At 36.7% G+C, this 18624-nt stretch overlaps 1 protein-coding gene across 2 annotated transcripts in view; it reads right to left on the reverse strand.

The window, feature by feature from the left end:
- TMEM182 (transmembrane protein 182) overlaps positions 1–18624 on the reverse strand; it is a 20266-nt gene extending 1642 nt beyond the window's left edge. The window contains exons 1-4 of one of the 2 annotated variants that reach the window (XM_039714118.1): positions 18256–18618; positions 17743–17842; positions 16234–16332; positions 7367–7504 (exon numbers count right to left, since the gene is read on the reverse strand). In XM_039714118.1, coding sequence (XP_039570052.1) covers positions 7367–7504; positions 16234–16332; positions 17743–17842; positions 18256–18396 — 478 coding nt within the window. In that variant the 5' untranslated portion in view covers positions 18397–18618. Of the gene's footprint in view, positions 1–7366; positions 7505–16233; positions 16333–17742; positions 17843–18255 lie in introns of both variants that reach the window. The other variant, XM_039714119.1, reaches the window with a different exon arrangement.

Below are 18624 nucleotides of genomic sequence, written 5' to 3' on the forward strand. Positions count from 1 at the left end.
AACCACAACAACAATTAATAACTATGAAGCAGGCTATAAGAAATAACCTCAAACTGGATACAACAGTTTCCTGAAATTAATCCACCACATAATTCACAGCCTTTTCCCAACCACTCCTCTGAAAGGCCTTTGAATTGTTTATACATGATAGTAATAGGAGCACATGTCCTTACAAACTTTGATAATCTCCTTGTTACTATACACCAGAAGGAGATATAAGAAGAAAGTGCTTTCCAGAGTATCAGTTGCATTCCTAATATTTCATTTCACTTTAGAGGAATGTGGACACTTGAGAAATGCAAGCCTGCAGAACAGATGCTCCAGAAGAAGATTTGCCGGAGGACTGAGGGCACGAGTCTAAATTTTTTGCATGCTTCAGCCTGTACCCATTTGCTCCCTGAGCTCCAGCTGTCACAGCAAAGTTGCAGCAGTAGGACTAAATACTTGAGAGACACCACCCCATCACATTTTTATCCCAGAATGTTTAGGTGCCTCATTAAAACACAATTGAGTGCACAGTCCTGGTAACATTCACTGCCAAACTTGAGGTTACAGGCTGTAACCTCAGGGTATTTGTGGTCTCTTCTCCATCCTGTTAAATACTTGCAATGCAACCTTGAACAAATGTGACATTTTTGGCAAAAACCACAAGTGCACTTGTAAGCACCCATGGCCAGGCATTTGCTTCCATATCCACATGTCCTGGTAACCTTTGATGGTTACCTTTCCCTATCCCCAACCTGAGATGCTGCCTCACAACCTCCTTCCCCACCCTTTCTGCCCATTTACCAGGGAACAGCTGTTGTCCTCACTCCCTCACTTGATGCAGGCAAGTTAGATGCATCAGCTTAACCTGGTGATCTGATGATCTTCCTGCTACTGCTTTATGGACAAAATATAATATTTTTACAATCATTCTGTCATCCTGACAGGTAAGACCTCATGGCTCAATCCTTATAAACATCATCTTTTGAAGACCAACAAAAAAAGGGATGAGGCATAATCAAAACATTCCCAAAGGATCTGCAGTTTCTAGGAGGCTGAAATAACAGTAGAAAAACTAAATAAAGAAGGAGGCAGACACATTTCATGTCTATGAAATACACTTCCAGGATTACATTTTTTGCTAAGGTTCAAATTCCTAACAAAGTTTGAAAAAACCCAACACTCAACTCTAAGAGGCATAAATTCAATTTTGAAAGTATTTTACCTAAGTAAAACTCAATTTTGATGGAATTTAGTATTGTGCTTGTATTAAACATAAAACCACTGAAACAATCAGAAAGAAGGATTGCCTTAAGGCCAGACAAGAAGAATAAGAAATTAAATTGAAAACTCTTCAAATATAATTCAAATTGAGCAGAAGATTCTTATAACAGAACATCTAATGATACCAGGCAATATGGCCAATACAGGAAAATTAGAACAAAACAGAACTAGTAACTTTTGATTAAAAAAGTAGAAATTCACAGACACATTCATAAATGGAGTTATTAGATATCTAGATTTTGTTCAAGGTTTCAAAATGTGAACAAAAAAAATTAGAGCACTAAGATTTTGAAAGATACATTAATAATCTGGCAAAATCCACAAGGACATTGGAATTTACCTCTTCAACTGGCTGTGCCTATGCATTTTCAGACTAGTCTTCTATTTAATCTCTACATTGGGGAAAACTTAGTCCAAAACAATAATAATTACAAAAAGTTACTATAGCAGCAGGTAAGTATAACCAGGCCTTGCACATGTGGAAAGCCCTCTGGCATCCTGGGTGGAAGCAAAGTTATGTAGAGCAGTTAGTAAAAAATCTGTCATTAAAACAAAACTGCATCAAAGGTGCTTTAATCTAGAAATAGGCACCCCTTGCTTTTCAGGCACTCTGAATCAACACCTTGGTGGTTAAACTAGAATCAACACCACGTAGGTGCAAAATAGCAAGCCAGGGCTGCCAGTGGTAAAGCAACTTCAGGGACTCTATCATCCATCGGGTGTGATTTCACAGCAAGCTGTTACACCTGTGAGTGGCAAACTGTCGGGTATGGAAATTTTCAGAAGAAATGTATGTCAAGCAGAGATAAATGTCCTTCCTTGAAAGGGAAGAAAAAGAAAGGAGGAGTATGTAAACCCTCTTAGTTAATTAAGGCACTAAAGGAGTATTTAAGGGTTCTCATCACCTGCTAATGGAGACTAATTAATAGGTGTATTACTTAGCATGTTCAGTAAATATCTTGAACAATAGACTAAGGCTAAGTAAAAACTGACCATGTCCTGTTACCACCATCAGTATTTCATTCATTAGCACTTCTTTTGTCTAATTTTCACAGAGTTATGACTTCACAGGAGTTAAGCGCTTAGACAGTTTACTGAATGTATATTTATCCTGAGAAATGTGCTCCTGCAGTCTTGCACTGACAATCTATTGTGAATGTTTTGAACTCTCAAAGGCAAGCTCCAAGACAAAATTACTAAGATTGAAAAAAATCCCCACAATTTCTTGAAGCAAATATTTTTATGAACAGTGTGTGCTATGATATATTTCTACTTTTTTGGCATTTAGACCTTTTTCATAGAGTGCAGACGTCCTTTTGCCTTTGCCTTTTAGTGAATGAAAAATAGAACAGCAGTTGCATGAATCAGTAATGATGAGGGAAATTATTCCTAGAACATTAAATATGTCTGAGAGAGATTAAGACAAATAAATACTTCCCTCCTACTCCTTTTTCTTTCTTTTTGTCCATTTTCCTTTTTTTTTATAAACACACATGTTTGAAACACAGCTCTGTGCAGTGTGATAAGACACGGACTTCTCTGAGGTCACTCTTTTCTGTCTTTCACATTCATTCTTTTGAATTTCTTTCAAACAAATACTTGTGCATATTGTAGAGGAGAAAGAATACAGAACCTTTAGAAATGTCTTTGAATTCAAGAAGCAGTTTGCTGGCCTTTAGTACTGATTCTTCCCACGTAGAAATGCCTTTCACTTGTCAATGGTGAATGGCTGTTTATGGCATGAATCTTTTACTATGCAGACACGAAGACAACAGGTGCTGGAAAGAGTGATGTGAGCTTTTTACTTATGCCTGGAAGTTTAGAACTCTTTATCTCACTTGAGGAAAACTTCTCTCTCTCTCTGTGTGTGTGTGTGTGTGTGTGTGTGTGTGTGTGTGTGTGTGTGTGTATTTTTTTATTAAATGCATTTTTCTGTTCTTGTCCTTATTTCAGATTCTACCACATACCTTGGCCTATTGTGATCTTTATTTAAAAATAATGGTTGGCATTCTTTGCTGAAGTACATGCAGAGGTTCCCATACAAAAGTTATGGGAGTAGGTACATGTCTCTGAAAACAGATTTTTGTCCTCATCTAGGATCTCAGACTAAAGTACCATCCTTTTTTGCTCTTTTGGCAGGAAGCAGCAGTCATAATTCTAATCTTGCTTCTTCACCAGGGTGTGATTCTGTAATGCTCTGGTATATTGCTTATTGGCATCAGTACAAAAGGACAGTTTTCACAACCACCAGGTAGAAAGAGGAACAAGGTTATTATGAACTTTATTGAAGGCTGCTCTAAGAGATCATTTTATGGCAGCTCCCTTCTTTTCCTAAAACCTTTGAAGCAACTATAAGGCTTCTTACAGTTTTCAGTACCATAGCTGCTCTTGGACCATCCTCAGATGTTGCAGACATGGAGATGAGCCTGCAAAGGCAGGACTCAAGTCAGAGACTGTGGTATCATTGAACTGATACTCACTTTTCCCTACAGGTCTTGCAGGTGTAGTTTTACCTGTGGACTCAGGTGGTTAATAAGGTTACAAAGTTTTGCTACTCCCAGTTAAGGAAAAATGAGTCAGGAAAAGGATAGCTGGTGTTAATTGTAGTTATAATGGCCAAGGAATGGCAAAAGTTAATATCCTAGGAGGAATACGGAAAGTAAGACCCAGAACACACTTCAATCTGTGCAGAGAACTGATAGGCAAGATCCCAAGAGAGGCTGCCTTGAAGGGCAAAGGCTGCCTTAAAGGGTAAAGGGTCCCGGAAGAATCTGGTGTTGCTCATAGATAATTTCCTTAAAGTACAAGAATGGTCCCTTTATGTATACAAGAATTCAAGCAGGTCTCGCAAAAATTAAAATTAACCTCATACAGAGCTGCATTAGCAAGAACACTGTCATAAGGTTTGAAAATACTATCACCCTTTATTCAACACTTGTGATAGCATATGTGGTAAGCTATGTCCAGTTTGGGGTCCCCATGTGAAACAGAGGTACTGATAAACTGAGGTGATGACCACCAAAATGGTAAGGAGAATGGAGAACAAGTAGAGGCTGAATGAGCTGGGGAATTTTAGTCTAGAGAAGAATGCAGTCTTCATTTTTCTAAATGGAGTTATAAAAAAGATGGGGATAGATTTGCAGAGACCCACAGACTTCACGGAATGAGATGTAATAGTCACAAACTGCATCAAGGGCAGTATCAGGTGAAAACAAGGAAAAAAGAAAACATTTCTCACAATGAAGTTGGTCAAACTGGGACAAGTGCCCAAAGATGCTGCGGAACATCAGTTATTTGAGATTTTAAAAACTTGATTGGATAAGGCTCTGAGCTGCCTGATCTAACTTTGAAGACAACCCTGCTCTAAATGGGATGTCAGACTTGATTCTCACAACAGGTCTTTTTCAAGATAAATTTATTTGTGTCACTGTTTAGGCTTCTTGATTGGGTCCCTCCAAAAGACAGGTCTATCTGCCTCTATCACAGAGGTGAGGTGTCCATCTGAGTGTTTCTTACTGTTGACAACAGAAATTTAAGCAGTTGGTTCATACAAAGCAGCTTCAGATGGCTGAACCGCTGGCAAGAATCTCATTCCCAATATCTTCAGCTACTTCCTGAACCCTAAGATGTCACAGCAGATCATGCTACAAGCTGCACTCTTCAGTTGAGGGAGAGCTTTTATCTGCTGCAAATTTGTAAGTTAAGGCTGCAGAAGGACAAAGATATGTCCAATAACAGGTATCAAAATTATTTAATCTAACTTGCTTTTAAGACAAGTAGGAAAATTACTTTTTCTTCTTCCTAAGAACTTCTTCCTAACTTCCAAAGAACAATCATCTTGTCTAACTTCCTTCTCAGAAGATTATTCTCTACAGTATAACACATACTTGAATTCTGTGGGAAGATATCATCATATGGGCTCTTTCAAAACAATGTTTATAATTCCTTTCTTTTCTTAAAAACAACCTGCTGGTTTCTGTCTTAGAAGAACTCTAACTTCACCAAATCTAAGTCACATTAATCTAAGTCATATTACATATTTTCATTTTCCATTAGGTCTGTGTTTAAGTAGATGCACACCATGTCTGCATCCTGATCACATGTTTGAGAAGTGATAAATATGCACCACTTCTCATCACTCTCCCCTTCCATGCCCTGCTTTGATTTGGCAGGCAGTTAAATGAACTCTCTAATCCTGAAGGAGATAGGCACAGGAAGGGATTAGGACAGCATGGAGACAGTAGAGCACATCACCCTCTTCTGCAACAGATTCTATCTTATCTTGCTCTGTCTTGAGCAAGCTGAATGGGTCCTATTTTCTCCTGCCACCACCACTTTTTTGACAAATTATAGCAGGATTTTGCTACAGACCTTTGCTTTTCAACAACAGTAATGGTAATAGTAAAAATAGCATGGCTTTTTTCTAAAGCCCTGATTGAGAACAGTCCTGAAGTTGAAAAATGCTACATACAGAGAGAGCAAAAAAATCAGGATTTCCCTTGAAGAACATTTGCTCTATAGGGACAAAGGGTGAAAGGGGCAAAGACAGAGACCCAAGGTCACACACTGGGATAATAAAGCTCACTTAACTTCACATACCTAAAGAAATAGTCTCTCTAGATTCTCTTAGCAAAGGAAAGAGGTGTAGGGTTCCTCCATAGCACATTCATCTGATCCAATTAGGCCCCTCTTTCAGTGTGAAATGAATCCCCAGCTGGGGGAACTTCTTACATACCTACCGTTTTTACTGCCATTGAATGTTATTGCCTCTTGCAGGCCTCCTAGGGAAGCCAAGGGAGGCTACCTGAGGCTTGAGGATCTAACTTTCCCCTACCTAAATGAGGGCAGATGAACTGACCCAGAGTGAACTGACACAAGCGTCGCTTTGCACCTCTGCCAGTCAGTTCCACATCTTTCAAGTGCCCTTTTCCTCTCAAACAGCTTCTGCTACTTTCTAGTGACAGCTGAGGTTTTTCATGCATTACAAATGCAGAAAAAGAGCAAAACTCACATGGGTTCTTGCCCTGCAAATTAGTGACAAAAAGCATTGAAATATCTTAGAATCTCCGTCAGCCTATGAATATTTTTTGTATGTCTTTTAGAAGTGTGGAGGAGTAATTCTCAAGAGATATAATGTAAGTATGCAGGATTTTCTTCAACTAAAATATTATAAAATACTTCCTGCACTTCACTGAGAGTCCTTTGGAAGGGAATAATGATCACTAGCTGCATATGAAGAGCTTAGAGGTGGAGCAGATAAGCAAGGTCAGGGGGTCAGTATGAGAAGCAAAAAGAGAGCCCAGGCCTTGTGGTCCTGACACAGGTGGCTCTGCCCCGTAACACAATATGTTCTCACAGGGGTGCCTCTCACCAGGCTTTAAACCAAGGAGAACAGAGATGGAGCACATACTATCATTTACATCCTTTATATCTTACACACCAGTGTGACATCTTCACAGACTTTTCAAGGTTAAGCAAACAGCATGCCAGTGAGCTGTCCGTATCAGCTGAACCCTGGGAGGGTGCATCCTCCACCGTACGTGTGGGTTATGAGGAAGGAGGGAATTGTGTTATTTGTTATCTTTCATTCACAGAGGTTTAGATTTCCTACTTACTCATACATGACAACTACTTTGTTTAGTCCCATCACATCCAAAGCATTTTCCTGTATTGGTCATGTAAATGTGTTCTGTCTCCCAACTTCTTCAGAGTCCACTGTAATCATCTTTTGCATCACTGATAAAGGACAAAACCCTCTCCTTAGCTAAAGCCCTTGACAATCTTATAAGGCAACATCCTTAAATATGCTTTCTTTTTCCTGTCAAAAAAGTAGATTGAAATTGCAATGTAATTCCATTATTTGTCCTGGATGTGGAGGTTTTTTAACCTTAACCCAAAAATAGCTTTTAGAATAGTTCAACTACTAAATAATTGTTCTAAGAATTGTCTCCAAGACAGGCACTCCACAAGGCAAAAGATAGAAGTATATGCTTCCTCTTTCTTTTAACCATGATTGATATAATTTTTGGTTAAGGAAAATGGAAGAAATAACTTGTCCTTTCTACTCTATAATTGACTGAGTAAACAGTATACCCACCAGCAATGATGAAAAAGCCTCCTCCTGCTTTGTATAAAATGTGACTGGCAAAAGGAGCTGCACAGATGATGAGGAAACTAGCCGCCACAACAGTGAGTACTCCCAGGAGCATAAGAACTGTCCAGAAACCTCGATAAACTAGAGAAAAAGAAAGAAAAAAGAAAAAGAATACAGTGCTTTTTAGAACTTATCCAAGTTGGTTAACAAAGATTTTCCTTTCCCCATCTCTTATCACTTGCCTTATTAAAAATTAAACATTAGTTCTATTTTGTATATACATTATATATCATGTGGATCAAAATAGGTTTGATTACCAGTCCTTACCTGCTGATCATGGAAAACAGCATGTAAGTTATTGTGGATGAAATCCATCTGCTGAATATTTAGCAATACCTTTAGCAACCTGACCAAAGCTATAGCAGTGATTCCTTGGGATGAATGATTGGACTGACAGGATACAATTATTTTACCAAAATTGTGTGGAAGAAGCAGAGAGCAGCAGCATCTTGACATTCCTAGTGCCCAGACTGTATCACTAATAACAATCTGTAAGTTCTTTACAATTTACGGCTGGATAATGCTCCTTATATATAGCCACATTCAGCAGAAAGAAACTTCAGCTAGGAACAGGGAGAAATTTAAAAAATGTAAACTTTATTTCTGAAAAACAGCTAAGTGTCTTAAACCAGTCTATTTCTGCTCTAAATCTCTTTGTATTTTATTAAATTTAAAATGTGATGTTTCAGAAGCCTGTTAGGCAGTGCCAAGCAGTGCTGAATTAATGGATGCAGCTGGTGATAAATGAGCTGAGAGTTTTGTGACATACTCTGGCCAAAAGAGTCTTTCTAACAATTAGTTTTTAGCTGGTTAATTGCACATCCATTTAACAAAGTCATCATTTTACAAATGCTACAAGAGTGACATAAATTTCTCCCATGAATTTAAAAATTGGTACATTAACACAACCCATTAGTAAAATTATGAGTTGTAAAGATCTCCATCGTCAGATCTGAAAATCTTGAAGCACTGACAATTCAGTCAGTGAAAAACATTTCCACCCAACTGAGGGAAAGCATATAAGCCAGCTGGCAAGTCAGGAAAAGTGTATCACAAAAGAAACTGCCACTTATCATCTGACAGCACCTACTTACTGTTATGGAAAAACACAACCAAGCAACTATTATACTGGTTCATATCCTGAAAGATTCAAATTCATACAGCTTGTTAGAGACAGCTATTCAGTAATAATTCAGGTTTGCTCTCATCTGAAATCTGAAGGTGCACTAGGCATTAGCAGCTTGTGTTTCCCACTAATGTATTCCAAAAGTATACGGTTTTTAACTTGACCAGCTTAACACAAGTTAAAGAATACATCATCAGCCTTGTAAATGTATTAGCTAGATCATGCTCGCCACATTACATTAGCCACACCCTTTAAATAACCCTTTTTAATCCAGGCAAACATTCAGAGACATAATTTTCTGCCACACTGATCAGCAGATTTGGGCATAAAAAAGGATGAATGTGTCTGAAAATACCTGGCAGAAAGTTAAAATTGTGGTTTGGTTCATATCCAAGTCTCCGCTTCACATAAACAAAAAATTATTGGAGTAGTAGGGAAGAAATAAGGCTATGGCTCAGCAAAGCTGTTAAATGTGTGTGTTGCTTTAAGTACTATACCTCTTATGGGATTTTGGCACTTGTTTAAAGTTAAACACATAGTTAAATGATTCACTTCATGCAAATGGACAGTGAATGGAGAACCTAGAAAGGTAAATCTCTCAAGTCCTTCAGTCTTGGGTTTCTGAAGCAATTTCATATTATTTTACTCATGGGGCTACTTTGATAAGCTTCATTGCAGTCTCCAAGTCCATGGGACATTACTTCCTCGTTTAAAGCCTAATACCACTAAATCAATCTATAACCACCCAACTCTTTTACATGGGTGGCCCAAGGTACTTCAAAGTCATACTACATAATAGGACACATTGGCCAAAATGAAGCTTGAAAAAGCTTTCTTGTATATTATTATGGTCAGTCACTTAAGTCATGGAGCAGTGTTTCTATTTTCTCAATGAAGGGGGACACAAGATTCTCCAACATTACAAAACCAACATCCATTTTCATTATCTACTCTTCATACAGGAAGTTTTGAAGTCTGTTTTGTGAGATTTCATGAGAAAAGCTTGATTTGATGCTCAAATAGTCTTAGAAACACAGAGCACAAAAGAAGTACAAATGTAAGTGATGAAAATTTGTTTCAACCTCTCTGTAACTATACAAGACTACAAGACTACACTATTTTATGCATTATGTGGGAAATACTGATTTCACCTAGCTATCCCCTGAAAGAAGCATCTATTCTATTTCTCCAAAACAGTTATTTACCCTAAAGAATCACGGATAAAGTCTGATTATGCCAATACTTGTTCATTAAGCCAATTCAGTCATTAAACATGAATTAAAAAATAAGGTGTAGTTGATAGGTACAAAGTCTGCTCACAAATCTGTGACTTTTCAAGCAAAATATTACCCTCTCTAATCTGCAAGGCAGAAAGTAATTTGGTTCATTTGTGGCACAGGTTTGAGGAAACACCCTATGAGCACTTAGACTTTTACCTTTGTAAGGGAATTAAAAAGCCATCATTTTCCTGCAAAAATGGCTTCACTTATTTTATAATCTGATCATTTTTGCTTAGATCACATTCCCCATCATCTCTGCCTAGATGGGCAAGATCAGTTTCTAAAGGGCTAGACATTCAAAATAACAACTCAGGCCTACTGCTGTCATTTAGCTTAACTGCCATCTATAGATGAACACAAAAGAGCTGGTTGAAATTAAATCTTCCTAAGAATGAAATTATTCTTCAAGTCAAAGACTTTGCTGCTTTGAGGTTGAGACACACAATGATAGATAAAATGCAACAGAGGATTCTGCTTTGAATTACTCTTCTTTACATCCCATGAAAAGGGCTGACATTGTGATCCAAACAGTCTGTTTCAAGAAATAATGGTTCAGTGAGCCCATACAAAGTGTATCTATACACAGTTTTCACAGAAGTTTGCACAATTTCAAGTCTCACTGAGGTATTTCATAGGCTAGCCCATGTTCTGGTCCAGATGACAAGGAGTACCCTTGTCTCTTCCAGATACTTCACACACACACATATGTTAGAGTTACCCACCTAAAATACCTGCATTATTCCAAGTGGTTCCTACAACAGAAGAAATAAAGTGCAAGCACTATTGCAGAGTGCAAAGTAAACATATCTGCAGTGTTTAAAATCTTGGATACCATTTCTCTGTATTGCAAGAGTGCTAAACAGAAGGTTTTGTAACTCATCTTGGTAAGCAACCCCTTTGTTGAGTATGACATTTGCCTAGGAAATGACAGGCAGGCCTAAAAATAAAAAAGACTGAGCGGAAAACAGGAGTACACATGACTGCACTGTCGGGCCTGTATAGGAACATTATATTCCTCAAAAATTACATGACCTGTAGTTTTTCCTTGCTACTGGTTTTTCTCTCTAAAGATCCTAATTTAGGTCCCTCCAGAGACTTTTGCATTATTTGAAAAATAGAATTATCTGGGTTTTTGCAGTCCCAAAATTTGGAGAAATGGGTGAAAACTACCAAAAGCCTTCTTTTCTAGTATAGTGGATCCCAGCATTGATTACAAACTGAAGTTACAGATTCATATTTTAAGATGCTACTGATACATGACATGGAAGAGAAGCAATAATACATTTGAAAAGTTACAGAGCTGTCTCACCTACAACACACACTTGTGTAGCACTCATGGACACCTCTGAAGCTCCACAACAGTTAGCCAGGAACAGCCTAGCTAATGTCACAAAGCACCCTTCTACTATTGGAGATGTTAACATCAGCATCGTGAAAGCATATCAAGCATTTCACTGCCCTGGCTGATTCAGTGTTTTCAAAACACAGCCATCAGTCCATACAAGTACTGTGGTCTACCATAAAAACCCCAGCTACTTAATCTTAATTTTAATATCAATATGAATTATTAAGCACTATGAGGATGTGTTAGTACACATCCACACTTGAAGCATGTGTTAGTACAATGCCAGATAAAAATTTCCAGGGGTAGGCAAAATGACTTGGAAAAGTTTCCTTGAACTATCATGGACAAGCTAACATCCAAAAGGGAACATTTCCTGTGATCTGACAGTGGATTGTATTTTAGAATGTGTAGTTTTTTACCTCTCTATTTAATGTAAGAGATGTTGAAATGCTTTTAACAAGAGTTTTGCCATACACAGTGCCAATGCAGTGAAAGGTGAAGTGCCTGAACTGCTCTCAACCAGGAGTATCTTCTCTGCAGATAAACTGCTGTAAATGAAATAACCTATCTCAGCAGCAGCACAGGAGACACATATGGCAAAACCTTGCAAGACTTTTCTCAGCTTCATTCAGCACCCTTTACTATCCCTTAGTAATAATTTTTTTAAAAAAAAACTTCAGCGGTAAAAAAAAATACAGTATTCACAAGATGGATATGCTGCTTTTAAAAATGCTTCTTACTTTATAGCTGCTTGGGGCACTACAGAGATCACACTTATAAATGTACTGTATTACAATCTCTCATGGGTAATTATATGACTGTTACATAAGAGCATTTTTTTTTCACCTAGAAATAGATTACTGCTAACATTTGATTTGTACAACTTTTATTTTCATATTTCATGGCTGATATTTTCCAGATTACTTTAGGTTAATTTCAAGCCATTAACAAACCAGCCAAGAAATGTGATCTCCCCATTTTAGATTTAACAGTTGCTGAATCAGATTTTTGCTTCAGTTCTATAAACATTGTGTATTATCCATTAGACATTACTTCAAATCCTGGCAATGTGCCCAGTACTGGGCAAAATAAGATACTAATAGTCAGGAAAAAAAATACTGGCACCTACAAATCAGAGTGTTAAAATTATGTGCCAGTGCTGCCCCATTAAAATGCTTCTATTTCTGCTTCAAACGGTGTTGGGGTGATTTACAACAGTTAGGGCACTATTGTTTATTTCCAAATTAAGTTGAAAAAAATCCCCTCAAAAATAAAAATGAAGAATTAGTGACTAAGTGTTAGATTTTTCACTTCTTTTTCTTACAAATAATCTCACTATGGCCAATGGTACTATTTCCATGAATAAGAAATTTGCACATTTTTCAAAAACAGCCCTAGTATTGTCCTGTAGTAAAAGAACTTTAGGAAAGTGTGATAGCCCTTGAACACCAGTGTTAAGTAACCTAATGACTTTTGAGTGATGCAAAAGATGATTACAGTGGACTCTGAAGAAGTTGGGAGACAGAACACATTTTCATGACCAATACAGGAAAATGCTTTGGATGTGATGGGACTAAACAAAGTAGTTGTCATGTATGAGTAAGTAGGAAATCTAAACCTCTGTGAATGAAAGATAACAAATAACACAATTCCCTCCTTCCTCATAACCCACACGTACGGTTTTCTTTTTCATGTCTGCATGATATTATGCATGAATCTAGCTAGCAGTGAATTAACATTAAAAACACTATATTATTATGTTTTCAGAATAGCCTGATGGGGCAACTAATCTGTTTATGATTATGTCTATTTTGAAATATATAGTTGCTGCTGTGGTATTTCTATTGCACAGGCTAATTTAATGTTTTTATTCCTAAGTTGTAGTTTACTGCACTTGTATATGTGAATCATCATAAAAATGAATCTGCTAGCAACACAATGAGGTGCTAAGTCAACTTAAGAGCTGCACACTATAAAAGTTGTCACTCTAAACCTCTGTACCATCATAGAAAGTCACTAGAGTCAGGCTTCCCCTGAGTTCATTTAGAACCTGTTTCAGGTTAAGATAAATGACATGGCCTACAAATTTCTTAAAGTACATTAACCATAAATGATGGATCACACAGCTTTTGATGATACCTTACACTACAGCTAGGGGAAGTCCTCCCCACTCTGTTATTATTTAACAAAACCAACAAATGCACAGAAACATTATAACCATGATTAAAAGATATAGCAAACTGCAATTTCAAAGCAGTGCTATCTAACCCTGTGAAGCTGGTCATGCATCTAACAGTAATGATTAAAAAATATCTGATACATTAAAGCATGCATTCAAACCTCCAATATAAGCACCCCATAAGCTTTTCTGTCTTTACATTTCCATCTAAGGCTGTAGTCCGCTTGACACCAAGAAATCATAGTCTAGGTTTCTACAAAAGAATGAACCCAGCCTTTGGTCTAAAGCTTTGGAAGGCAGACTGAAACACTAAAGTTTCCTGTCCTCAGTGCTTTAAGATTTTTAGGAACTATAACACAAACACAAACCAAACATACAAAAAAGACGTAAGCTAACTGAGAGGATCGGTGAGCCTGTTTTGAATTCTGGCCCAGAAAAGCTCTGAGCCACATTTCTGCTAAAGCCAAAGGAGTTACATCAACAGAGAATTTGGTCCAGACAATGCCCTTAAAAAGCATCAGAGATTTCATGTTCCTCAGGCAATTTATCTTTGTCTGAGCTCTTCTAGCTAGATGGTGACACAGCACTCCAACAAACCACACTTGTGTCTCCACACAAAGGACCGCACAAGGGGCTAAAGTTAAATTCAAATTCCTCTGATAAGATCCAAAAGTTTCTTAAGTCAAATTGTCTGTAAAAGAGCCACATGCCTTTACTTGTTCAGCAAGTAAAGTTGAACAGAAAAGTTAGAGATTTTTAGAAAATGTGTTGTATACATGTTTAATTTTTCTAATGAAGTTTAAAGCTCTTTATTCAGCTGTTTCTTTTTCTATGAAAGAGCAAATTCTTGTTATCTTGTTATATTTTGTTAAAATAGAACTTGATTGACTCACTAAAAATACAGTGATAAACCTGGGGAGAAGATTTGGGCTTTTTATCATCCCCAAAAGAGAGTATGTCAAGAAAGCTATGAGCCATGGAAATGGTAGTATTTTATCAAGAAACAGTAGCAGAACCAAAAAAAGGGATCAATAACCTCAGTTTTTTGGTAGTACCCTTTTATTCTATGCTTTGCTGATCCAAAGTATTAGATGCAGACAACTGGATATACAAATAATAAATGAAATCTTGTTCTTCCTCAAACCAAACTGGAGACTTTTGCCATTGGCTTTATAGAGAACCACTTCCTGCACCAGGAATCAGGAGGAAGAGGATAACCTTCTAGCATTTCTTAATTTAGCAACTGCAGTTGAAGCAACGTTTTTAAAACCTGCTTGCGAAATATCATGGGCAGGATTGTCAAACTAGACTAAAGGAGAAACAAGTTTTGAACTAACAGAAGAGATGATGACATAACCTTCTTCATGAAAAGTTGTGAAAGACTCTTGAACAATCATAACTGTTCTAATAAATAACTCAGCTTGGATGCTGAAAATGAAATGTAGGCATAAAACCCCCCAAATGTCTTCAGTTTTAATGAGCTCAAAAGCAATCCAACTGTATCTATTTATATAGCAGGAATGGCTCTGAATATACTCTACCTGGACCAGCATCTATAGTACAGTTCTGCCTACTTTTAATCTCCTAATATGAAATATAGATAGGAAAATTATATTTGAGCAGTGGTTCTTTTGGCAAATATTAACTAAAATTAATTAAACTTTTGATGATATTCCTTCTCCTTTTCTTTTCCTTTGTTTGTCCACTTCTGTGTAATCATACAATATAATTTGAGGAACCTTTGTGAATGTGTGAGTGAACAGTGGAATACAAACTCCGTCTAGGCTATTAGGAGCTGATGACTCTGTCACTTTCAAATGGAAAGATAAACTGTTCTAGATGTGCTGTGAAGTTACAGATTAGATCTCTGAATGGTGAGGTCTGAATTCTTCCTGGACAAACAGTTCATAATTTCTAAAGATTAACAGAACCATTATAATTCTAGTTTATTTTCTTTTTCATGTCTGCAGCATAAAAATTGGATTCTAAAGACACTTCAAGGTTAGCAAAAGGATAATTACAGCTTCAGGACTGGAAGGGATCACTTAAGTCCCTTAGTCAGCAAGCTCAGAGACACAGAGCATGCACACATCACAGGTTGTTTAAAAAGTCATGTGAAATAGATATCAGAAGTTATTCACTTCAAATATGTTTCTGTAAAGCTTTTGATATGAATAAGTGTTCCTGATATTTTTAAGTCAGTCCTAAGTGTTGTAAAGACAGAGCTTTCTAGGCACTATTCAAACATTTTCTATTAATGTTTATCTTTCACATGTATATAAATATATACTTACATGTATGTCTGTTGCAGTACAAGAGTTTCTCAGTGAAGTATATCTGAGTCAGTTAAATAAACTCAGACAGCATCAAGCTCTGCTCCTCCTTCCACATAAAGTAAAAATGCAGTAGATTTCCATATGTGTTTATTTATTTAACAAAAACAAAACCCCTCCCAAAAAACAAACAAAAAAAAACCCAAACAAAAACAAAACCAAAACAAACAAAAAATTCTAACCAAAACCAGTTTTATTGAAATACGTGACAAAAAGTACTTGTTTAATGCATTCAACCCAAGGAAGATCATTACTATGTTGGAGAAAAAAAGCACTAAAAAGGAAACATCTCTGTTTTTTATTGTTGGGTGGTTTTTTTTTTCAGAAATTACCTCCATTCTGCCATCATTCTTAAAGCCAAGCATTATTTATGTGCTTTGTTAAACAGTGGCTTAAATATGCATGTTGTTAAATTATGAGAAGTATGAAATACCAAAATTCTGTTAATTAAACTGTGTGGAGCGATAAGGCTGTTTTATTTTGAAGCATCCAAATTGTTTTCTTGAAACTATGGGCATTGTATTCTTTTGCAGCAAACAATACTTACTGATTGCAGAGTCATAGGAGGTGGAGTTGTGTTCATCTCGGAGAAGAGGAAATGGGGACAGGTAAGCGTGTGTGCAATTCTTAGAAGGTGACTGGTTGGCTAAAAGTGAAAGAAAGCTAAAGATTAATATTTTCCTGCCTTAACAACATTGTGTGTCTGTTCTTCAAATGGGCACAGTGAGCTTCATAGGTCAAGATTTCAGGTCCTTTCCTAGGCAACAGCTTACAGTGAATTTGGTTTGGTAAGAGATACAAGCCTTGTTATCCAAACAAGAATATTCCTTAAAGAGCAATATAGATTTGTACTCTGGGACAGTAAACGAGCCCTGCTGAAAGCACACTGCAATTTATGTGATGCATATGTATGCCTTTGCATGCATATGTACCTTTCTCATTTGAGGGTTAATTATATTCTTGTCATTATTACATGTACAGAAAAAAAAAGAAAAAAAACAAACAAACAAACAAAATCCAGGCAATTACTTTTTCTTTTGTAAAAGAACAATGAAAATATCAAGCATCTTCAAAGAGCTCACAATGGTCACAAGTAAGAGTCTAGTCTATGGAATGAATATCCTCCAGAAAAGGATAATTTCACCCTTTTTAGTAAATACTTCAAAAATTATCAACTTCTTCCTAACAAAAGGCAAAAGCTGACTATAACTTAAACCCCATCTAAGTTTCAGCTTCCTGACAACATAATTTTCCAGATAAATAACAAGGGGAAATTAACTACAGTGAATATTACAAGTTCCACCCAAGACAAAGCAATATATTTAGCAAAATATGGGCTGTTGAAGTCAAATTTGTATGATGGCACCTGCTTTTCACAAGGATTATGGAAATTTTGAAATAAGGTGAGGGAGCTCCCTCCTCAGAGGGAGTGCCAAAGACTGGAGAAGAAATTTTGCTTGAGTTCTAAATGGGAGATTTTGGTTGTAAAACACTATCTGATCTCGTCATTCTATCTATCTTAGAATCCTGGATGTAGTGAAAGAAAGCAACGGGTCATCTGTGGATGTAATAAAGAAACTTTTCTGGAGATGGTGTGTCCTACACCATTTTCACTGTGGAGTTGCCCATTGCCTTCTTAATCCACTTGTCATCAGTTAAGAACAGAGAAACTCCCCAAGCAAAAATTCATGGACCAGGCTAACCACTAAGCTCTTTTTTTCCTACTTAAGAGAAATAAACCAACTGTTTAACAGTAAGTGGTGAAAGATTTTGTAGGTAAGAATGGACTCAGGTTTACAGGGCATCCATAACAATCACAGTGTAATATGATAGCTAAACTTGTATCATTTTGTCCTAGGGTTTCCTATAGATTACAAAAGTGTGTGTCAAGAATTTATTTTAAGGTAGCTGAAGAACCTGATCCCCAAAGAAGCCATATGAAATCTACTGATCCATAAGACAGAAGGAAAAACAAAAAACACACAAAACCCCAACAGTTATGAGAACAATTATGAGATCTTTACTGCAGATAAAGTAAAAGGAAAAAAATACTTACTATACCAAAACTTCCACATGCTGCCATTATTATCTCCTACATTTCCACTAAACCAGCACCTCCAGAAGAAACCTTCATGATGGAAAGTGGCCTTCTCTCCCTACAAAGGAAGGAAAAAAAGAAAAAGAAAGCCATTATCATACAATATTTGAATGGCTGAAAGTATTAAATTCAATTAGATGTTGATGTAAAAAACACTACCATCATAATGACACACAACCTGTCTGAATTTAGATCAGCTAGAACATTTATAAACACTCATTCTTCTTTTGAAAGAATATCATATTGCAAACACAGTATCACAAAATAAAGATTCATTTTAGGGTGATTATAAGAGGTTTTGAGGCAGGCTTGTAAGCCTCCAGAAGGTCAAAATGAATATATTCAAAAGTATATACAGAAGTAAATTCTTAGAAAATAAACAAAACTAGTATATTCAAAAATTCATAAAATAAATGCATCCCAAAAATCTCCATATGTAATTCTCATTATAAATAAAAAGTTCATACTAACCCCAGCACCTTCGGGTGCTTCTGAACAAGTTCCTATTTCTGTAGCAAGAAGCCAATAATCTGTTCCAAATGCCACCAAAAAAAGCAAAACCCCCAAAGCTGCAAAGAAGCCTCCAAAAAATATCCCCACACTCAGTTTCATTATTGAAGTTATTAGAAAAAAAAAATCAAAAAACAAAAAACACCTTAATTACTTAAAAGGTTAGCAGTAAAATAAATTTAAAACAAATTATTGGGAAAGAAACTAAAAAACTGTATGAAGAAAACAGCTCATATCTGAAGAAGTTTCTCTTCACTTGACTTTCTGCCTGTGCCCTTCTTCCCAATGCCCTGTGAGTCAATTTGTGTCTCCAAATTTGTGTTCCATGTG

This window comes from Passer montanus, unplaced genomic scaffold (assembly GCF_014805655.1).
Source record: "Passer montanus isolate IOZ18808 unplaced genomic scaffold, ASM1480565v1 scaffold3, whole genome shotgun sequence".
NCBI classification, from domain to species: Eukaryota; Metazoa; Chordata; class Aves; order Passeriformes; family Passeridae; genus Passer; species Passer montanus.